Source organism: Diabrotica undecimpunctata, chromosome 1, assembly GCF_040954645.1.
Source record: "Diabrotica undecimpunctata isolate CICGRU chromosome 1, icDiaUnde3, whole genome shotgun sequence".
NCBI classification, from domain to species: Eukaryota; Metazoa; Arthropoda; class Insecta; order Coleoptera; family Chrysomelidae; genus Diabrotica; species Diabrotica undecimpunctata.
Window position 1 is genome coordinate 135,097,811 of NC_092803.1, and position 24,789 is coordinate 135,122,599.

At 33.0% G+C, this 24,789-nt stretch overlaps 1 protein-coding gene and 1 long non-coding RNA gene across 2 annotated transcripts in view; one reads left to right on the forward strand and one right to left on the reverse strand.

Annotated features, from left to right (window-relative positions):
* The window catches only part of LOC140432067 (UDP-glucosyltransferase 2-like), a 45,874-nt gene extending 32,324 nt beyond the window's left edge, over positions 1–13,550 (forward strand). Inside the window, exons 5-6 of the mRNA XM_072519913.1 lie at positions 6,919–7,138; positions 13,253–13,550. Coding sequence (XP_072376014.1) covers positions 6,919–7,138; positions 13,253–13,544 — 512 coding nt within the window. The 3' untranslated portion in view covers positions 13,545–13,550. The remainder of the gene's footprint in view (positions 1–6,918; positions 7,139–13,252) is intronic.
* LOC140440299 (uncharacterized) overlaps positions 1–24,789 on the reverse strand; it is a 605,785-nt gene that overhangs the window by 366,632 nt on the left and 214,364 nt on the right. The window lies entirely within an intron of this gene.

Below are 24,789 nucleotides of genomic sequence, written 5' to 3' on the forward strand. Positions count from 1 at the left end.
CTTTATTTGATTTAAATACATTCAATGGTAAAGATCCACTTAAAAACGCGCTTATTTTAATTAACTAAGTAAATTTTTACGAGGTAGTAATAAGTTTGCGTCCCAAATTTACTTTTAAGAAATTGGTAACAGGATTGGTACAAAGGCGTCCATAATACTTAAGCATTGGGATAAGCTTAATCACAATGTAAAGACAATAAAGAGGTAAAGATACTGGTGTTATCCGAAAACCATAAAGGATTTCTCTTTAAAGTAAATTTCTTTATAGATTAAACTCTTCAACGCCAGTTCAACTGCACAAAAGACGATGGCAGATATAGGAAAATAACCATCGCTTATACCAGTTCTTTTACCAAGAATTCTGGCTTACATTCTTATAAACTGAGACACATCTTGTCAATAAGCTAAAGAAATAGGGAGGTGAGACAACAATGGTTTTAAGAACATGTTCAGTATGATCAGAAATGGAATTGAATTATGTTACGATAGAATCGAATCATTAAGCTTAAAGAGCATTATATGAAGATGGAAATCCTTACTATTCCAGTCATGTGTATTATCTAAACGTTAATTCTTTTTGCCTTTAAGATTCTGATAATTGTTATAACATGTATACTACCAACAGTGTAATGTATAAACCTATTAATGTAGATAAAACATGATTAGTATTGCATATTTATTACTGATTTGCTTGTATTGAGTGAGAAATTTTGATGTAATATATCACATTTTTAAAGCAAGGCATTCATAAGATAAATTTTGCTTTAATATCCTTTTCTGATTTTTTTAAATGCGCAGTATTAAGAGCACTTTATACTTTATCACTTAACAGTAGGTAGTATCGCTTATTAATTAAACGAACTTTCACTTTGTCGCTTCTCTACATATTTCGTACAAATTTAAGATAAATTTGGTATAAACAAAACCTGGGTACTTCATTTAGGTTTTAACAAGGTTGATGGTATTTATGTTAACTTAGAAATGACTGAACAGTAATTTCTTTAAACAATTTTTGCAGTAGGCGAAGATGATTTTGAAATTTTAGTAGCTTGTGTTGGATTATTATGGGATATATTTGTATTTGCATTATTTTACTTTCTTTCGACAACCAAACAACAAAAGTATTGACCTTTTTCATAAAGCCTCTACATTTTTTTCCTGTGTTGCTGTTTTTTTTTCCTGTGGACAAAATAAAGTACTTAGGAGTCTGGATTACTGAAGATCTAAACCCAAAATCAGATATTCGATAAAGAATAAAGCAATCAAAAGCAGCCTTTTTCACAATAAGAAAATTTCTGAGTAACCAAAGACTCAATCTGCAAATCCGATATCGGATGGTAAAACGTTATATCCACTCCATTCTTCTTTATATTGCTGAAGCTCGAACTGTTAATGTTGACTTAATGCGAAAGCTGAAAACTTTTAAGATGTGGCTTTTAGAAGAATTTTGAAAATACCATGGACCGATCACATTACAAACGAAATGGTTTTGTACATATTGTGCACATACTTATAAATGAGAAGTACGGGTTGTTACAGCTCATGAAAGGTAAAATAAAATGAAAAAAGGTCTTGGTAGATGACAAATATCCTGACTGAAAAACATTCGCGACTGGACTGGATTGAACACACAGACGATTTTAGAATAATAAGAGGTGTTGCTATTATGAGAGGTGTATTAACATTTATCTCTTTTAAGTCTTTCTTTACATGGCTACTGCTCTTAGTACTATCATTACTTCTTGGTATATTATGACCTATCCAGGCTAATTTAAGGTATCTAACAATACTTGTTAGCAAAGGCTATGTAGTGAGTATTCGTATTTCCTTCTCCTAAAGGTGCCTATCTTCTAATGCTGTTGACAACCACATTTACCCATCTTATTATATTCACAGCAGCTCGAAATAGATCAGTTGACTTTGAACCAGTCCCCTTCCCAAGATTGACTAGCCAGCGTTTACGTTAACATAAGAACGTAAAAAGAGTTTCTGGCTTTTTCAATACGAGTTTTCCTGGTCTTGTAAATTCTCCACTGGCGCTGCTGGTCCTGACGCGGGCCTAAGATGGATCTCAGAATTTGAAATTTTATTTTTAAAGGCAATAAGACGTTTTTAATCTCTTAGAGTAACGCACGACGTTTCACATCCATATAGCACCACGGGTCTTATGATGGTGTTGCATAATATTGAGCTTATTTCTATTGAAATTGTATTATCACCATGTTTAATAGTTCCATGAGTATGTTATCTATTTTTAGAGATCGGCGGTATATATGATTATGGATTTATGTTATGATACACCTGTTTAAATATATTTATGCAAGTTGATCTTCCAATTTAAAGATCAACTTGAGTTTGCAATATGTTGTATATTTATAATAATCTAGAATTTAGTACAATTTGCTTGTTATATGTGTTGCTACAATGACGTATCAAAATAAAGTGTACAGTGATGTATACTTTATTTTTATTTTCTTCAATACGTTCTTTGAGATTAAAAAAATATTCCATAAAACACACACCTTTTTAATGAATTTCTCTTTTAGAAACCACTATTAAAATAATTTTTTTAGCCTCTTTTAATAGGAATACCGCTTAACAGGAGCGATATCTGCGGAATTTTTCCTATACGAAAGAAAAAAATAATGAAAGCTTAACAGAAATTCGTTGACCTAGAACACCGCTAAACTAGAAGGATACCTGCGAGTTTTCACCTGACATCAAAACGTGCAGGTCTACGTCCTTGATTTATTTTGTCTGTGCTTGAAACTGTGTTTTATATTGTTGAAGAATTATTTTAGATAGCCTAGCGCCTAGCGCACGTATTGATAGTGTCGGTCGCTAAATAACCTTGATTTGTTTTGTTAGGGGGGCAATTTTTGTGATGTCACCAAAATAAAAAGCTGTAGTTGTGATTATAAAATAAAAACTGGATAATACAAACAAATAATAAAAACTTTACAAACATGATAAAACCAAAAATTGGCGAGGCCAAAAGTTTTTAATGTATATTAGACTGGATTGAATTTTAAAGTGTAGTTAAGAACTAACTTGGGTCTTAAAATAATAAATGGGTTAAAAGACATAAAATGAAAAAAAAACAAAGTGACCATTATATTTTGTCTAACTAAACTTCAGCAATAATATAACTATCCAGTTGTTTATTTACCAAATGAATAACATCGAAACAACCACAACGTTTAAGTGGAACTGGGCAGGGCACTTAGCCAGAACACAAGATGGACGGTGGACAAGACGTATTATGGAATGGAGGCCCATAAACTATAAAAGAAGCCGAGGACGACTACCGACTAGATGGACCAATGATATAAAACGTGTAGCGGGAAACTGGCTACAAGCGGCCCAGTGTAGAGAACACTGAGGGAGGCCTTTGTCCAACAGAGGACGCGATTGGCTGATTGATAATGAAATGAATAACTTAAAAATCTTTTTCCAATGTTAAATGCTTTTTTAAATAAAAAAATCCTCCTAAAATGGCGGTGTTCTTGATCGGCAGTATGCAGATCCTGTCTTTCGCAGAACCTGACTGATGTCGAAATTATTAAGTTTTTTCACCAAACATAGCGAGTGTAGTTCAAGCTTTAGATCAGCTAGGAACTAAATGCGTTAATAGCACTTATCTATATTATATTATGGTATAAATTTTTTGAGAGCGTTCTAACAGGAAACTAATAAATAAAAAACCATTAATGTAATTTTAACGACAATAAACATAAAGTATGTAGTACAATAACGTGTACAATTCAAGGACTGAATTTTAAGTCTTCAGTGTATAAAAATGTTAAGATAGGTGGTATTTTGGGTAAACGGTGTAAGTGATAAACTTATCTGCGATAAATCAAAGTTTTTTTGAAAAGCTGCCAGGTAGTGAAGATATAAGTAAGGATAAGCTAAGCGGAAGACTAACTGGTGATTACTCTTAACCTTTAACTACCCGCGCTGGTGTATAAAATACACTATTTCTACTAAAACAACGATAAAATCCAAATTTCGTATACCCCACTTTTTTACACTCTATATAACCTTGGAACGATGTGTTTTTTACGTGCACACTGCACACGCAGTTGCACGTCGATAGCTGTAGAGTTTGATGATTTATTTATCACTTTCTTCGTGCAATACAGTTTGGTGAATAAAATACACCGCGCGGGTAGCAATGTAAGTATAATTATTTGTTCAGTAAATTGGTGTTTTTTTTTTGTTTTTTGGACATTTTCATTATTTTATTTATTTTTATTATATTTATATTTTATTTTTAGGGACAAAGTAAAAATCAGAAACCCCAACAAATTAACATAGATGGAATTAGAGGAGCTGGCTCAAGTTATTTGCAATTCCGATTCGGAAGAAAAATTACCAAACGACGATGCTGATACTTCTTCTGAAGAGTACGTAGAGGAGACTGAACATGACTCAGAATCAGAAATCGAAAGTAACGACTCCCATGACGATTTAGAACATGTTGAATCTAGCAGTTACTTTATTGCCAAAGATAAACTGACTAGATGGAATAAAAATCCACTCAAGAGCAAATTTAGTAAAGTCAGTGCTAAAAATCTTGTAAAAATCTTTCCTGGCGTGAAACAAAAAGCAAGGGATATTCAAAACGAAGTAGATGCTTTTATGAGAATATTCACAGATGAAATGATAGAGTACAAATTACTAAATGCACGAATCGACACATTACGAATGTTAAACCACAGTTTATGAGAGAACGTGATGCAAAAGACGTAACAAAAGTAGAAATGCAGGCATTTATAGGTTTGCTTTTGTTATCTGGATACAAGAAGCAAAATCATACCCACTTTTTGGAACTCTGGACAAGAGATAGCACCGACTCTGAAATGTTTGGGGCATGTATGAGCAAAAACAGGTTCTTATTTTTACTCGCAGTGATTCGGTTCGATGATAAAAGTATCATAAATAAAAGAAAAAAGGTAGATAAGTTAGCTGCAATAAGATGGGTCATAGATATATTCGTAACGAATTGCAAAGACAATTACACTCTGGGTGAATTTTTAACAATTGATGAAATGTTGATACCTTTCCCAGGGCGTTGTAGTTTTCTTCAATATCTTCCCAACAAACCCGCGAAGTATGGACTGAAACTTTTTATATTGTGTGATGCAAAAACATTTTATGTGTCAAACTTTGAAGTTTATTGTGATAAGCAGCCCGAAGGCCCCTACAGCATGTTAAATACACCTAGTGCAATTGTGCACCGTTTGTTGAACGAAGTAAAAGGTACTAATCGGAACTTGACATGTGATAACTGGTATTCAAGTTATCCGCTAGCGAAGAAATTATTGGAAGAGAAAACTACCATGATGGGGACCATGAAAAAAAATAAACGGGAAATACCGCAAGAGTTTTTACCTCATAAAAATAGACCTGTTAAATCTTCGTTATTTGGATTCCAAAAAAATGTAACATTGATTGCCCATGTACCGAAAACAAATAGAGCGGTTGTATTGATCTCAACGATGCACGAGGATGGATATATAGATCCAGTGTCAAGTAAACCTGAAATCATCTTACAATATAACGCAACCAAAGGTGGAGTTGATACTGTTGATAAAATGTGTAGCACATACTTAGTATCAAGAAGAACAAGACGATGGCCATTGTCTATATTTTTCCAACTCATGAACATCGCGGGAATCAATGGACAACTTCTCTATAATGCAACTTATGTCAATGCAGCTTATAAGAATAGACGGGAATTTTTGAAAGTGCTTTCCTTAGGTTTGATGAAGCCGTACCTATCTGAACGCGCCAGTATTCAATCACTGCCAAGTGATATAAAAGGTTTTCTGGCGAAATATAAAAACCCAACAGAGGATAATGAGGAACCACCTGCAAAGATCAGAGCGCGGTGTTTCATTTGCGGTAAGAAAAACAATCGAGTCACAACAATTATCTGCGGAAGTTGCAATAAGTCAGTTTACAAACAACATATGACAACAGTTGTTATATGCGATTGTTGCAAAAATGGAGAAGCAAGCAGTGAATAATACAAACTAACAGTGACACATGTGAAGTTTTCATTTTAAGAATTTACTTGTTTTCTTGAGTTATTTCTTTGTTAAGATTTTGTCTTTAAAAAAAAGTATTTTTTATTTATATCATTAAAAATGCATAAAAATTAAGGAATCATGTTTTTTATCCCTATACATTAATAGAAATAATTCGTATGTATTGAATCTGATATTAATAAATATGGTGTATAGAATACACCGCGCGGGTAGCTGCGTAAGATTTTGGAGCGCGGGTAGTTAAAGGTTAAAGCTTGATATTAATTAGATTTTTTAAGACATTATTGACATGGTCTTGCCAAAAACAAAAATAAGTAATAAAGCAAATGACAAAGACGTGGATCATATGGATAGAGATTATCCATGATAAAACTGATAATATGTTCAATGTTTCGAGGTATGTTTATGAGTTTACTTTCTACTTTATGATAGTCATCTTTTTCGGTATATACTGTTCGTGTACTGTAGATATAATTATTTACATCTTACGATTCGCGTAGCAATCTGAGGTTTGCCGAGATTTTGCTAATGAAATCTAAGACACTAAAATTCAACAAGGCTTTACTTAAATTTTCGACAAAAATATTCAACATAAAATGTGGTAACGGAATACTATTTATATGGATATTCCAACTTCTCTCCCAAGCGCTTTTTAGCCCATTATTTCGGTTAAGGTTCTACTCTGTGTACATATTTGATATAAATTTTATATATATTTTAAATAAATCGTGCATTCCGAAAAACCATGAAAAAACAAAATGATAAAATTCAATAGGGTAATAAACTTATATACAGGGTATTACAAATATACACTAAAGTAAATATGACATTATTGTTGATACCAAAATTATATTTATTTCAGCGCATTCAAAAACAAAACTATTTATTAGCCACTGCGGTGCTCTTAGTACAATTGAAGCAGTTTATCGTGGAGTTCCTATAGTAGCTGTGCCATTTATAGTAGACCAACATCTACTAGCTGAACAAATGAGGGTGCAAAAATGGGCAACTGTAATAGATTTTAAAACAATCACTGAGGATAGTTTTTTTGACGCTATTTATGAAGTGCTTCATAATCCAGAGTAAGATACTGTTATATTTTTTAGTTTAAAGTATATTTTAAATCGACTAATCAATATATTGTTTTGTGTGTTTGATGCTTAGGGATTTAAATCTCAGTAGGACAAAAACATTTTAAGTATCTTAAATTTTTATTAAAAGACTCTAATACAAACAGAAATTACTACTACAAATAAGATAATAATTTTTAATGGTTAAATAATAATGTTAAAATAGTTAAGCGTAGTAAAAAAAGAAAAAAATTAAGAACATATATAACATAGCTTAAGGGTAGCAGCAATTAATGAAAAAATAAGATCCTATTGGGATGTTTTAAGTTCTTGTAAGAGATAGGGACAAAATAAGGCAGAAAGACTTAATGAGAGCCGCTTAGGCCAATTATTTCTCTATAGAAGATTAGTATTAAATATATATACGTATATATATATATATATATATATATATATATATATATATATATACATATCTACTGATTGATTTCGGATGATATGTGATTGTCTACGAGGCAATCACTCTTACAAAACGACTACCATAAAACCAAAATCAATAAAAAATATCTAAACCTCATTCCATCCAAAAAAGGAATTTTATCAACCCAAAATTTGTCTATCATTTATTAAAGGTGTCACTAACAAGATCAGTAGAACTCTAAATCCTCTAAACAGCAAAACCATATTTACTACTCATTACAAGATGTCCAATCTCGTCAGAGTCGTAAAAGACCAAATCCCCAATGAAAACCATGGTGTCTACGAAATACCTTGTTCCAGTTGCCAGGAACATACATAGGGCACACAAACCGACAACTCCACAACAGTATTAATAAACAGTCTATATCTGTAAAACATTCCAATATTACTTCAGCCCTAGCTCAACATCATATTTAAACAGGACACAAAATAGATTTTGAAAAAGCAAAAACTATCTCTCCTATCCGCTCCTTAGAATTAAGAATTATCCGTTAATCCATCGGAATTCAAAAACGCTGTAACAGCTTAAACGTAGACAATATAGCGACCGTTTATTTAGCGACCCCCCGAACCAATCAATCCCGCTCAGGCTGTTTCCGCGTCATTCAGGCATACCATTCTCTCGCATAGTGAGGGTATAAAAGCTACACAGTGTACACAGGGTAAGACCCATCTTCACTCAAGAGTAGGTAAATTGAGACCTTATTGTCCTTTGACGTTTCTCGTATTTCTGAACAATCAAAGACTGGTATGTCACGAGTGAGAGTACAGTTCACCATAAATAGCTGAAAGTCTGAAATTTGACTGTCTGCGCGAACAATGAAGTGACAACGCACTCGGAAGGAAAAAGGTAGCCTGTACGCGCGGGTGAACTTTAAAATATAGGTACAATCGGAGACACAAATATAGAAACGTAAAGTTGAAATAATTTCTAATAGGTCCCGTACACAATTTTTATTACTGTCTGTGGCGCACCCAGGGGGGGGTTTGGGGATTAAAACCCCTCCCAGGGCATATAAAGTAAACAATATATAAAGAATAGTAGAAAAATGTATCTTGTCTCTCACACACAATACAAAAAATCCAAAACGCTGATTGAATAATTAAATTACCACTTTAAATATGTAGAACACAATAATTATTGTATAAATAAACAATGATTAATAATATTTTTCATTATATTTAGATATAGATACCTAATATTAGGCTTATGAAAAAGTGGACAGAACGAGTCTGTTGCGAGTAGCATGCGCCTACAGGACTGTATCTGCGGCGGCCTTGTGGACTATCACGGGTTGTGTTTCTCTACATGTGTTAGCAGTAGAAAAGAGACATCTCTATGGGAGAAGAAAGCATTTGACAACAGCTATAAAAAAAAAGAAGAAGGGGAAAAATCAATGGAAAGGTGGAAAGAAGAGTGGAACAACAAGGAAGATGTTGCTCAGTGGACAAAGATGCTGATATGCTGATGCTGATATTCCGACATTGTTACTCACACAATGCTGGAGTGTAATATATGTACTATGGAGAGAAACAGAATGTATAAAGAAATAGGTATGAACCCTGTGACTGTAAGAGAGGTGATCGTGAAGATGACGGGAAATACGGAGGGATGGAATAGTGTTCACAATTACATCCGAGTAGTCATTAAAAAGAAAGAACAAGAAGAGAAACACCAACCCGGCTAACGACAGAGATAAGATCTAATTACTTTTTTAATGGGAATAAGTCGCAATTGAAGGTTAAGATAAGTTTATTGAAGTTTGAATTTTTGATCTCTGATCTTGCACTGATGACTTGTTTATACTCCAACAATTAATAGAAAAAAGAATAGCAGTTGGTACCGAAGGACATCTAGCCTTCATCGACCTAGAAAAGGCGTATAATACAGTTCCAAAACTTAAATTGTGACAAGCTTAACAACAACTCGACATTAGTCCATACCTTTTAGGAATAATCATAGAAGTATACAGGGATAAGACTACTTACCTAAAAATCGGATATAGACTATCAGAGCCAATAAAAGTAACAAAAGGACTAAAACAATGATGCAGTATGTCACCCTTAGAATTTAATTTATATATTCAGGCAGCCCTCCAAAATTGGAAAAACCACTGCCAGGGAATGGGAATCCCTATAGAAAATGAAGTACTGTTCTCCCTGAACTTTGCGGATGACCAAGTCATCCTAGCTCAGGATTCTTATAATCTAGGATTTATGATAAAGCGTATATAGAGAGAATATTTAAAAAGGGGGTTACAAGTCAGCATGAAGAAAACAGAATATTTACTTAATTATCAATTCAGATGCAAGGTTTGAAATGTGGTTTGTGTGCAAGGTTTGAAAACGTGGAAATCAAACAAGTGAAAAAATTTAAATATTTAGGTCCACTCATTGCTAAGAACGGCTTGGGAGAAACCAAAATTAAACACGAATTAATCAGGGACGTGAAATTGTAGGATGTCTGAACTCCTTATGGTGGGATCACCACATTTCCAAAAGGAACAAAAAAAGAATAGGGCAAACCCTATGGTTGAATCAGTTTTTTGTTATGGCTCTGAAGTATGGACAATTAATGCGGACCTAAAGAGAAGATTGTGGGCAGTTGAAATGGATTATTTGAGAAGAAGTGCTAGAACATCAAGGCAGGAAAGGAAGACCAACGAATCTATAAGAAATAACAGGAATGCTACAGAAACGGTCATTGACAGAATAGAAAGAAGAGATTCAAAATGGTTTGGACATCTATTGAGAATGCCTGACGAACGTTGGCCCCAAAAACTTCACAAATGGAAGCCCCCTGGAAGAAAAAAAGATAAGGTAGACCTCGACGCTCTTAAAATGAAGAAATTAGAAGAGCGATGGAATCGAGAGGTTTGGAGAAGGAGCATGCCTTGGACCGGGAGGATTCCCGGAGAAGAATGGAAATACGACGATAGCCGTCTTAGAAATGTATTGTATTTACAAGTTGGATTAATGTCAAACGTCAATAACCTTATTTTAACCTTCAATTGTTGCTTATTCCCATTAAAATAGTAATTACTTTAAAATGCCACAAGAAAATAGCTTCAGAACAATAGATAAGATCTAAGATCTAAGATAAGATAAGAGAAGGGAGTGTTCCAAAAATGTCGTCAGCCTTACAGTGGCCACCCCACTTTCGGAGTACGGTACGTGTGACAATCAACTGCGCACAAGTAAGGGAGGGTGGTTTTAGTTGGTAGGCAGGATAATAGATGCCTGAATCTTTAAACCCCCCCTAAGACAAATTCTGGGTGCGCCACTGATTACTGTCATTACTTTTCTTCAGTATATTTCAGTATATTTGTGGTATTTGTTCTACAAAGTGAGATGTTAAAAAATAGATCCAACAATAACCGCTTGTGTTCCTATAAATTATGGCAATATAAACCAAAAATTATATTTTTATATTGACCATTTATACTCTATATTACCATTATATTATATACTGCATTATTATATTGACTAAAAGGTTTCGGAGAAAAAGGGCGTAAGCAGTAGGGTAATAAATTAGTAATAAAATCGTCTAGTGCAATACTAATAGAAATTAGATGTTCGGTTCCGGGTTCCGGTGAAGCATAAATATGGTGTCTTTGTACCAGTACCTTTTGTTAAAAGCGGCCTTTATCTTTATCTGAATATTTATCCAAAGTATGAAAAAAGTGTAAACCCTGAGAACAGGTCAATTTACAGAGAACTGTGTACATATTTGAAAATACGAATGTTTAATATAGGTACAAAACGCAGATTTGAAAATTTGGAAATGACTCTCCTTTGCAGTTCGTACTTACAAAAAATGTTTCGCAGCCTGTACCGACTTGTTCACGTCACAAACGGTTGATATTAAGTTGACGCTCAGTGCCAGATCCGTCTAATGACGAATGCGCATCATGGGCGTGGTTATTTTCAGACTTTCAGCTATATTTGGTTAACTGTAGGCAGATTAAGAGGCGGAACTTGAATGGCATCGTATTCCTTTTGATAATGGCTCCAAAATGGGTGCCGAAACGTGGAGTTTTAAATTATTATTAACGCAGTTCTTACCGAGAACTTGGTAATTTTCATTTACCTGATCACGGAAATTTTTCCGAACATGTGTGTGTGAGTGTGCCCGTATGTATTCACGTTTTAGTATATTTTTGGTTCTGGGTATTGATTATTTGAATATATTCTTTACTTTTTTTTAAAGATTTATACGTATCAGACCGATGCATAGAGACCTAAAAACTACTTGGTGTATGACACCGAAGAAAATAAAGTACCTAATATACTTTTGTTTAAAAGCTTAATGAATCGATAATGGATTTAGCGAAACTGTAAACACCCAAAAATATAATAAACTTCCTTCTGTTTTTTTTTGTCTGTAAAATCCTCAACACTGTAAATGCTGAAGTAATTAAAGGGCAGACCCGAAAATAATGCTGGTCTTTAAGAATAATTAAACAAGAAGTCTACAACATGCTGCTTACCCTCAGCAATCAGGTTTATATTTTTTCATGAAGTAACACATATCAAAAATTCTGGTGCGACGAAACTGATTACGATATAAAATCACAAAATTTATCAAACAATGCCATAATCTCGTAAAGAAAAGAGGCACTAACCACACATCGTCAAACAATGCAATTGTTAACAACCTATCTATACTTCTACTGACGAAGGTCAAAATAATCAACTTTACACAAAACTGTCAATTGCACTATAGCTGCAAGAAAAATATTAAATGACGAAATTACCTCAGGCCTGAATCATGTTGTAGACGTAGTCGACTAAGTAACTACAGAAAACATTTTCAAATAGAAAAATAGTACAAAGAAAAGCAAAAAAGAACAAAAATAAGAACGTTGAAAATACTTAACAAGAATAAGAACAAGAATGAACGAATCCCAGATAACAAAATAAATACAACCGTTGTCTCTAATAAACACAATAAAAACAGGAGCATTTTTCTTGAAGATCCAAATACATACTTGGTAAAGATTCATAATGAAATTAACTCCAAGTCCTGGCTATCTAAAGCAGATACAAATGTTTATTTACGCATGAATATACCACGGGTTACAAAATGACCTTAGTACTTACAAACATATCTCAGCCATCCCACACTACAAGACAAATACAAAATCATTAATAAAAAAATCCAACACTTCAATGGAGAAGAAAAAGTTACATCTCTCATATGCAGCGGCTGAACCTGAAGCAACCCGAACAATATATATTTATGTTTTTTGACCGATAATAAGATAACTATAAGAAACTTATTGCAAGTCATTGACGATACGAAATTAATTTACTGTTATTTCACAGCCAACGCATCCACAATTGTAAACTATTTTCTGAACCATACATCTTAAATTAATAGATTTTTGGATAACAAGTTTAATAGAGTTATACCTAGGTAGACATTTATATCGGAATAGTTCTACTAGTGTGAATTTACAAATATAGCAATATTTTCTAAATATAGTGCTAGTACAGAACCTATTTCTACTTCTTTACAACCAAATTGCTACCTTTTCTAAGTTTTTGCATACATTCCGTATATTATATCAAAATTTTTATAATTATTTTTTAACATATTTAGAACTATTGACTCGCATAGTATTTTCTTATGTATTATTTTAGGTACCGTAAAAACATACAAAAGTTATCAAGAATAGTTAGAGACCAGAAAGAAACACCTCTTGAGCGCTCCCTTTTTTGGATAGAATACGCAATGAGACATAATGGCACGCATCACTTGGATCCAGAGTCAAGAAATTTGTCTCTTTTCGTACAGTCCTCACTAGATGTTAAATTATTTCTGCTTTTTATAGTCTTTGTGTTTTTAGTATTAACTGTAACTGTTCTCTTGTATTTTAAAACAATTTTAGCCAGTTATCTAAGTAACAAAATAGACAAAATAAAATCCAGTTAAATAAAATTTGTTTATTATAATAATATTTAAGTTATACTCAACTTTTGTTGCCTTTGAGTTTCTTGTAAAAAACTTCTTTGTGGGATCATTTTATGTTTGTATACATTTTCATGGGAAAATCATATATGCTGTTGGTAACGATTAATAAAGTATTCAAAATATTCATAGACAAAAACAAACTACCGGGGAATTAAGAATATTAACTTAATACTCAACATACTCTGAGGTGAAATGTTAATTGTGAGTCATCTTTTTTTCACTATTTATCTGGTAGATGAAGAATTGATAAATTTGATTATACATTACTGGAGAAAACAAAACCTTTTGGAAAATAATAGCGATTTTAAAAAAATTTCGCGAGTACCGTAGGAGAGTGTGTGAAATCTCTTTACAGTTTTTGACTTCAATCTAATTTTAGAATCATAAAAAAAACAAACAACTTTTTAAAGGCAGTACTAAAGAGCAGACACACCAGTTACTGCTTTGTTGTAATGATGTTCCTCTTTTTGTTCTTCTTTTTATATAGATGTGCCTCTGTCAGTTTTCAATGTGCCGCCAGTAAGTTCTCGTTCCATCGTTTTCGTGGTCTTCCTACTGATTGTCTTCTTATTGGGGAACCGTTTCTTGCCGTCTTCACTACTCTATTTGTTATGATTCAGTTTATTGATAATCCCATTCTGCTCTTCTATTTCTTACCCAGTCCTTGATATTGTCCACCTTGCATCTACGTCGTATATTTGTGCTTCATCTCTGTCCCATAGTGTTTTATCATTAATTTTTTTAAATGGACTTATTATATCTACGACTTATTTAAGGCAGCTTCATCTAAGGTTTGAAGAAACTGGTTCAAGATGCCAAACTCTCTAGAAGACTGTGTAACGAGTCCGTCACTTCAATAACTCTTTAATTATTTTAAATAAACTTTTTAAATTCTCTTAATACTTACTCTTACTTAACTCTTAATAATTCTATTAATTTTTAAATTTTAAGTTGGTATTAAACAGCGACGCCAAGCGGAGATTTTGACAACTATAGTTTAGCTAACTCAAAATGAGTGCCCATTGCGCACTTCTGCTGTGACTGTTGACCAGTAAACACTTGGGTTTAATAGTAGGGGCCAGATGGCTTAGAAGGTTTTTTTGTTAGAATATTATAAGTTTTTTTGGAAGACGTAGCAGAAAGTTTTGGTTTGGTTTTTTTTTGTGTGCCCTGTTTGGTTTTTAGCCACTCAGAGCCGGTAAGTGTATCCAATTATCAATAATAAAATATAAAAACCATCCGCCATGTTGATTTCTCTAAATATTGTTGATTTTCCTTTGATTTCTCACATCATTTCATTAAATTCATAAAAATTCTGGATTTAAATAGAGTACTGATATAAAATCATATGTATTTTAATTTTATTTCCCGGCCTTAATAACATAATTATATATCTTTAAACTATCTATTATCTATTAAGAGTATCTATAAAAATATTCTGTCCTATTCCGTTTTTTTGTATTCTAAAATATATCCATAGCATGCTTTTCGTTAAAATTGTCTATATCATTAATCCATATTACTTAAAATATTGTCAAACCATACGAAGGTCACATCATTTACAAAAACCATTAAGTTTTTGCTTTCATACTTCATTCGAAACCTTTATAAAACCTTTCAAGGTTCCTAAACCTTGAGTTTTCCCTATTTTTTACCAACAGTAAGAAAGAACTCTAACACAAATGTCCTTTTTTACCCTACTATAGGAGTCAAGCAGGAGTCAGGAGAAGAAATCATTTATTTTGTTTTTTTTTAGATAAGTTTTAAAGAAGAATGTTTAAGTTAATACCAAGGCGGAGTTATACCTGGTTCCAGGGTTGATTTTTTCTATCGTTGGTGTTCCAGAGGTCCAGATCTGACCTTATTATTCCCAGACAACTAAGAAACCAGCGGGAAGTATCTCCCTTATTCATAGAATATAGTAAACCTGTATTAAGTTTATACATTAGTTTTAATTTTTTTTTTATAATATATTTTTTTGAACTTTAAATCATATATTTTTACATAATAATAAAAAAAAACGTAATTTTTCTAAAATATTACCAAATTTTTTTTACCAAATATTTAGGGACTAAGTAGGTTGAGATTTTAAATCCTCCCTTTAAACTCGGTTGTACGGTTTTATGTGTACACATTTAATCAGAGAGTTGCTTATTGATATTTTATTATTTTTATGGATATCTATCCCGTCAGGATAGTGTCCTTATTACTTGTTAGACATTTAATTGAGAGCCGAAGTAAAGAGTTACATCTCTAGTAGGCAAGTAAATTACCTTTTCAGGTGAAGTCAATAAATTTTCCTTTATTATTTGTAAATTCAGATCGTCCAGGATCAATTTTGTAGAACCAGGGTAATTTTTTTTAGTATATAAATAATTTAGTAACTAAGTTAATTGTACATAATTGCTGGTGGTTAAAAATTAAACTGTATGTATTTGGCTAGGGATTAAAATTTAGGGTAAAAACTAAATATTTTAATTAATACCCATTTCCCTTTTATTGCAGCAAACAGCTTTACAAGATACCTTGGAAGGTATATGTTAATACTTTCACAGTCACATCTTAGAGCAACTTCCATAGCTTAGCACTTTCAATTACATTAGTTCTATTTTTTTTATTACCTTGTCATCCATTTTCTCATTGGACGGTCTCTGTAGTGCATACAAATTGGCCGAATCCTCTTTTGAGTGTCAAGTAGTCACTCTCCGGCTCCTTTCGTTAGCCAGCCTTAATTTATTTGTTTTTGTTACCTTGTTACACCTACAGATTTTTAGTACGTTGCCGTCTTACACCCCCCAGTCACACATTTTTTGTTACAACTGGAATTCTGTAAAAATATGTCCAATCAAAGTAACCACTAGCCCGATTACATAAAAATAATTTATTGTAGACCCAAAAGTACTTTTTATCTAATGCAAATGTTAACAAACATAATGTGAGGTACAAGAGTGACACAAATTCTCACCTTTTTGTAAAAAATGTACTTCTAGAAAAACTAAATTTTTGAGCAGGTATTTTGGAAAATCCCATATTTGTGCTTGTTTTTCTCAACTTTACCGATAACGTGTATCTTGAAAGGTTAAAAACCCAGTTAAACCATTAACTGTTGAAATTCTGAAAGGCACTCCAGATGAATTCGGGAACTTGGAAATAACGTTTAAACAAGATCCGTACCACTCCGTACTCCTGCACACTATTATGGTTCAGTAAGACGTTACCTAGACACTAGACGAGTAGCGTCTAGGTACAGCACCCCACAGTATTGACATTTTGAAACAACCAATTTTTAAAGAATGTAGGGCAATTTTAAGGGTTTATCAATAGGATGTGTTACTGTCAGGAAGTAGATAAAGCACATTTTTAACATTTCATATTGGAACTGTTTTTTTAATCTTTATTGTTTAAATGCGAAAATACAATTTTAGTATTTATTTAATTTTTTGATCAACATCAGCTTAAACCCAAACAAAATTATCATGATTAAATAAGCATTTTCAATACCTTTCAAACAAGATACCACTTTCCATAGGTCCCTGTTCAAAATTATCGGTCACACTGGCCCTGTTACGTTATCTGTCACTATTTCGTTACCTGTTATGACTAGTTGAGAAGCGTACTTCGGTTTATTTCTTCCCTACAAATTTTACTATTATAAGAATAACCGTTCAAAAGATACGAGGGGGGAGAGGACTTTCGACTAGCACTGTAGTATGTATTCTTCGTAGATATTTTAAAAGTTGTCTAAAACTAACAAGTTTCGTGAAGCTCGTGTAACCTTTTGGCTAACGTCGATTATTAGGATTTTCAGGACGCGCAAGCGCCCCTAACATAACTTAACGATTACTTACACAGCCGAGATCGACGACTTTACTTGCCTTCACAAGAACGGTGACGGGTCAGATAAATTAGGAATTGAAAAATTTCTCAGTGCTGGGATAAAAGTGTAAAAGTAGATAAGGCAGATATATGGGTGATGCCCTCAAATATTATTTAAAACACCTTCACTTTCTTTTAAATGGACAAATATTTTGTAGATTTCTTTTCTTCTTAAGGTGCCTTCTCCATTACTGAAGGTTTGCTATAACTACAATAAATTGCTCTCAATCTTGAGCTGTTCTTAGTATCGAATGTGTGTCCATGCCTGTCCAGTCTCTTACATCCTTCAACCAGGAGCATTTTCTTCTTCCTGGACCGCTTCTTTCTTCCACTTTCCCTTCCGTTATAAGTTGTAGAAAGTTGTATTTTTCTGCTCTGTAATTATGTCCCAGATAACTCGTTTTTCTGTTTTTTACAATATTTAGGAGTTCTCTCTCAGTATCCATTTTTCTTAGCACCTTGTTGTTGGTCACGTGCTCTGTCCAAGAGATCTTCAGCATCCTTCGAAAAACCCACATCTCAAAGGCTTCTATACGCCTCATACTTGTAATTCCCAGAGTCCATGTTTCCACTCCGTATAGCAATATGAAATAAATAAACATTTTTACAAATTGGTATCGGATATCCAACGATTACGTAGAGTTTATTAGGAATTTTTTCATTCGTTGAAATGCGGACCTAGCATATTCTGTACGAGCACGTATTTCGACCTCGTGGTCAAGATCGGTTGTCATCCAGCAACCAAGATACTGGAATCTTTGTACTGGTTCTATATGTTTGTTATAGATACAAATATTAATGTCGACATTTGGTGCACGTGTAACAGCCATTTATTTGGTTTTATTTGTGTTTATATTTAGTCCCAAGCTATCTCCCTCTCTGGTTATGGCATTCAAAAGTCGTTGTTTACCCTCAGCACTGTCTGCAATAATGACGATGTCGTCTGGGTATCTTAAGTTGTTTACGTATTAACCGTTGATTTTTATTCCTTCTTTAATATTTTCGAGAGCATTTTGAAAGATCTTTTCGGAATATATATTGAATAACAATGGAGAAAGTACACAGCCCTGACAAACTTCTCTTTTTATTGGCAAGTGTTTTAATAAGTGCTACAGTGTTATGGTCTATACCATGTTGTGCTAGGGTTTCTATGAGTGTTGTGTGTTTTACATGATAAAACGCTTTTTCGTAGTCGATAAAACAGAGAAACACATCTTTTCGCTGATCTCGGCATTTTTGTAGTAATATCTGGAGCCCAAATAATGCCTCCCTTTGACCAAGCCCCATACCTGTATATTCGTTGATGTACATGTTGATTTGCTTTATTTTTTTGGGTATAGGTATAAATGTCGATCTAAGCCAGTCTTCTGGAAAGATTCCAGTGGTATATATTTTGTTAAATAATAGTGTTAACGTCTGACGACTTTCTTCATTGATAAGCTTTATCACTTCTACATATATTTCATCTGGACCTGAGGCTTTTCGTGTCTTTGCCGTATTGATTGTTTTTGTATTTTCCCATGCTAAAATATCAAGTATTGTTTCTTGTACTATATTCATTTGTGGTTCTGTTTTCTCGTCATCAAACCGATTTTTGATGTATTTTTCCCAGATATCTTCTACATTTTCTGGACTAGATACTATTTGGTTGTTATCATCTATTAAAGTTGTAGTGATTTTTTTTTCATATTTGTGACTTCCTTAATCTTTTTGTATGCATTAAAGTAGTCATGCTTTTTTAGTAAATCTCCGAGTTCCTCCTCATCCATTCTTCTTTGGGTTTCCTGATTTTGTTTCGGATGATTTTCTGGGTTTCTTTATATTTTTCGTTATTGCGATTTTTGTAAGATCTCCATGTCCATCATTATTATGTCCATCAGTTCTAGGATTTCTTTTGTCATCCACGTATTCTTTGTTTTTCTGATGTTGTCTTGTAGTTGTTCTCTTTGTATAGTTGTGATTGTTGTTTTGAAGGTGTGCCAAATACTTTCTATTGTTTTTTCTGCTTCCGCGGGTGCTTCATTCAACTTTTCTTTGAGTGTATCATTAAATGTTTTCTCTATTTCTACCTGTAGTATTGGTTCTTTTATTATTGGAAGTTTTTCGAGGCTAGGTTTTATCTTCTCTCTGTATTTAATTTTATTTAGTTTAATTGAAATTTTACCAACAACATTTCTATAACGTTTGTCAATTAATATATAATCAATCCGGTTTCTTATTATGCGGTTTTGATTATCGCCAGGTGCTTTCCATGTATATAATCTTCTTTTTGGTTGTTTAAACCTGGTGTTTAAACCACCTGTGTTTTTAGATTTCACTGAGATCAAATTGTACTCCAACATAACAAAGGCCTTCATAACTAATTTAAATTTAAATAGTTGCCCCATATAACAAAATACATACTTAAGATGTTATTCAGATAATTTAGGATTATACATTTTACTTTTAGTCATGCATCACTTTATTTTCTTTTTATAAAGTTTATATCTAAAAGAAAAAAACAAAAATCTTTACAAATCTTATGGTAAAAAATATTACACCAAGCTGTACTACGATGTAACTAAGTTGTTGGTGTTGCATATTAAGCAAGTTTGACAAACTAAGTTGCTAACCAAGAAAATAAAGGAACAAAGAGGACAACGTGTCTTTAATTGAGTTTGATTCTTATGAGCTTCCTAACCTATCGCGGAAATATCTCGAATAAACCTCATCACATGTTTTTAAACATATCGACCGAAGAAAACACGTGACTAACTCTAACTGCAGATTTAACGACCTGTAAATAAAATAAAAAAATTTAAGTTTCTTGTAGTAAAACGTATAGAATTTTATGTAGCTACTTTTGTCTTTTTTTTTACTGTATTACTTTGGAAAGTATAGTGTTTTATCATTAAACAAATTTCGCACTAATATAATTTTAAACAAATTAAATAATATCGCTCTTTTATATTTATCATTTATCCCAATTTTCCTTTATTACGAATTTGAGCAAAACCAAAATAATCTATCAAATCAAAGTCAAATAGTAATGTAGAAGTGGTGTATATTAGACCCATTATTTATTAATCTTGAGAATATAAGGACATAAGTTCTATATATAACTTACAGGTTTTACATATAACTATCATTTTCCATATAACTGGTCTATCACTATTTAAAAGATGAAAAATGTATTAATACTATACATACATATGATTCCACCAGACCCTTTTGCTTTAACGGACGAGCATTCTGCTTATAAGGATACTGGCTGTGTGATAGCTGATAGCAAACCTAAATCATAAAAACGTTGCCGATCCATGACGCTAGGTGTCGCTATTCCGAAATAAGTAACCTTTATTTTTTATGTTTAAGTGATGAAATCTAAACGTAAAAAAATCTACTGAACCATTTTTACAATTAAAATTCCATTAAAAAATTGTCAAATACTAATACAAACCTAAATCATAAAAACGTTGCCGATCCATGACGCTAGGTGTCGCTATTCCGAAATAAGTAACCTTTATTTTTTATGTTTAAGTGATGAAATCTAAACGTAAAAAAATCTACTGAACCATTTTTACAATTAAAATTCCATTAAAAAATTGTCAAATACTAATATAAATTAAAATAATTATTATATTAAATACAGAAGTTTAAGTCATTTATTTACAATGTATTATATTTAGGATATCGTAATCTTTGTAGTTCCAGTATAGAAAAAAAAACTATCTGTAAAAAAATTATATGAGTTAATAACGGGGCATACAATAAAAGTATATAGAGCCCTGAACTTTCTGTTGACAAATCACCTATTTCTGTTTGGCGCTTACAAGCACTTACGACGAGGAAAACGTTTTATTATGACTATATCTAACCTAAAGTACGAATGCACCAAGAAATTAGATCACGCTTTTTGTGTTGTGAAATCTTGATATTAATATATTTTAAATCTTACTTCCTTACTGAATATCTACCATAATGGATTTCCAATTAAGTATAAAAACAAGATCGTAATAGACCGAAACTTATATATACCTGAGTTTTCTCTCCTTCGCAATTTCTTACTAACATATTATATACTTACTAATAAATACTGTAGAGAAAGATGCATCTAGCAGACATACAATAATCTATTTCCAAGTAACAGCATATCGAGTAATGGCGAGTTTGGGTGAATTTTACCATTAAAAAATGTGGAAATACCGTTCGACACGAACGCAGAACAAGCAGGAATCACTTGGAATTTATTAACCACATCCAATTATTGATGGACGCAAGAAACACAACGTGTATGAACTGACGGAACGGTCGCGTGAGGTTCTTTAATTAATGAAACGCCTATTTTTACCTCACGCTTACGAAATATGGCGACAAGAGAATCTTTTACATTTTCAATAATTAAATTAAGGGAACGGAACTAAAAGTAACTGTTAAATAACATAGTGGAAAAACTAATGCTGACGCATATTTATTGTTGGAATTTCAATCTAATTTGTTACTAACCTTTAGTCATATTTGGCCATTTTTCTAAATAAAAAAACGAGTCCACAATATCACTGTGCTTCTCAGAGTTCCGTAACAAGTAGGATGTTGACAAAATCATTAGTTTCTTTTACCTTGTCTTTGAAATGTTGTATTTCTTTAAGCCAGAAATTATTTTATCTTTGCGTATTTCGTTCACATCTGAGTTTTAGAGGGTTAGATTTTTTATTTCTCAGAATATAGCTGAAATAATTAACTGTACCAATGTCCATTACATGTCTTATCCATAAAATATTAAGAGCATTACTCGGAACCTTTATATTTAAAATGCTTCCACTTTCTTTTCTAATGCTTTTGTCGTCTTATTTTGTAATTATTCTTAATCTATCACCTATGTTTTGCTGATTTCATATTCCTAATTTCTTTGTGCTAAGGTTCAATTTAAATTATTGATGCAATTTTACAATTATATTTATAAGTCTTATATATCTGTTTTATCTGCATTGCGTCTTCCAGTTTTTTAGGGCCACAAAACTACTTAGTTATACCAAGAAAATCTGGAGGAAAGTAATATAGATGAACAAGTGAAAAAAGAGAAATATCCTGATAATCAGTCTGGTATTATACAAGACAGATATAAAACTCCAATTTTCATTATAGGGCAGCTGATATAACCATAAACAACATATATATTTCAATTTCTATAAGAAGAGGAGCATAACATAAAGATAAAGCAATCACCGCAGTAAATAAGGAACTGTTCAAAACAAAGAGGGTTCAAAAAGAATGCGAAAAAATGCTGGAAATAAAAAATCGCAAAAGATTAAGAATGCTTTAAAATACTACAGATATAAATAGAGCAGATTTTCACAGAACAAGGGCACAGACAAGATCACTACTCATAACTAAAAAATATGTACGTAAAATATCAAATACGGGAAATAGAAGTGTAGAGATAAATCAGCTACAAAAATTCTGTCGGAAAGTGAACAAATTAAGACAAGGTGGAAGAGTTGTGGAAACAAAAGCTATGGGAAAAGTAACAGAAGAACTAGTAATGAAAGAAAAACAAATCATCGAGCGATGGAAGTAATACTAGTAGAATTAATTAAATGTTAAAAGTGAGGAAAATAAACAAGATACAACATTCCTTCTGCATATCTGGTAAATCTACGGACTTTGCATTGAATAATCTAAATAGGCTTATCTCAAAGTCAATTAAAGACAAAGATCTAGCAATGACCGCTTTTTTAGATATAAAAGGGACATTTAATAATGTTACTACCAGCTCCTTAATAGAGGCTATGAGTAGATATGGCGCACCTGCGGTAATGTGTAGATGGATAAGGGCATCCCTGGAGAATAGGATAGTAAAATCCACTCTGATTAAAGCAATCATGAAAGAAAAAGTAGGTGAAGGCTGTCCACAAGTAGAAGTTCTATCCCCTCTACTTTGGGCAACCTTGGTAGATGATCTCCTCAGAAATCTATCCACAGAAGGCTTTTACTGTCTAGGATATGCTGACAATATAGCAATCGCCGGTGATGGGAGGAATAGAGATTTTATTTGCCAAAAAAAAACAAACTACCTTGGGGTGTATTTTGATCATAGGCTTACATAGAATACTCATATTCTGAAAACCACACAGAAAGCTACTATGTCCCTGGGCAGATGTAGAAAAATGTGCAGTAAGAATTGGGGATTTATCCCCAAAATAACTATGATTAAATTATACACAAGGGTTATTAGACCAATGACAACCTATGGCTCGGTGACATGGTGAACAAAGATGCAGCAAGTGGGAGAAATAAGGTTGCTAGGTAATACACAAAGGCTAGATGCTGAATTTATCACCACTTCATATCTTTATAAAGGGCAAAGCCAGATTAGTGATGCACAGAATAATCCTTAGTTAGCGACATATAAGCCAGTTGCATGGTGCTGACAACAGAAGACTAATCGAGGAGCTTAAAGCCGATATTGTGATGGGGCAACCTATTGATACATTAGCTATGAGATATAGCTTTAACAATAAGTTCACAATTAAGATACTAGGCAGGGAAGATTGGAACGAAGGTGTACCCATACAAGCTGCTGCTACCTGGTACAGGGATGGCTCAAAAACATCAAAGGGTGTGGAAGCCGGCATAGTAGGGATAAATCAAGGGATATATTTCCCGATAAGATCTAAGGATGTGACAGTTTTCCAGCAGAAATAGCAATAATACATCACTGCGTGGAAGGAATATAAATTTAGGAAAGAACGTTCCATTTAGTTGCCATCTTCGCAGATAGTCAGGCAGCGCTTAAGACACACAAGTGGCAGATTATATCGCACAGATAACGTGTGCAGATTCTGTCACCTCGAAGAAGAAACAGCAAAGCACATTCTATGTCAGTGTGACAGTCTGGCAAATGTACGGTTCTTTGACTACCAATATGGCTTTTCTGATGAAAGGTCACGACACAAGAGATCACATATTAACGATGCGACAAATATTAGAAAGGAACTGGGCATTTAACAGAAATGTGCACCACATATTCGTACATTTTCAGCAAGTAATAGAAAGAAGCAAGATATGAACACCAATGTTTGAAAAGCGAAATAAGAAACAAAAGTAAAGTTAACACAAATCTGTGTGACAAACTCTTTTGTATAGGTACAGATAGGAAACAAAACATCAACGCTACTTAATATAACATCAGAACCTAGACAAGGAGACTTCTTGTTGCCGTGTGTGTTTAATTTTGTCTTTAAACATACAATAAGTGAAATACTCTCGGATCTGTCAGTAAGTTTTGCCAACTGGTATTTTTTTTGCTGATAATTGAGATACAGTGCCTTATTCTACAAGAGACTTGCGA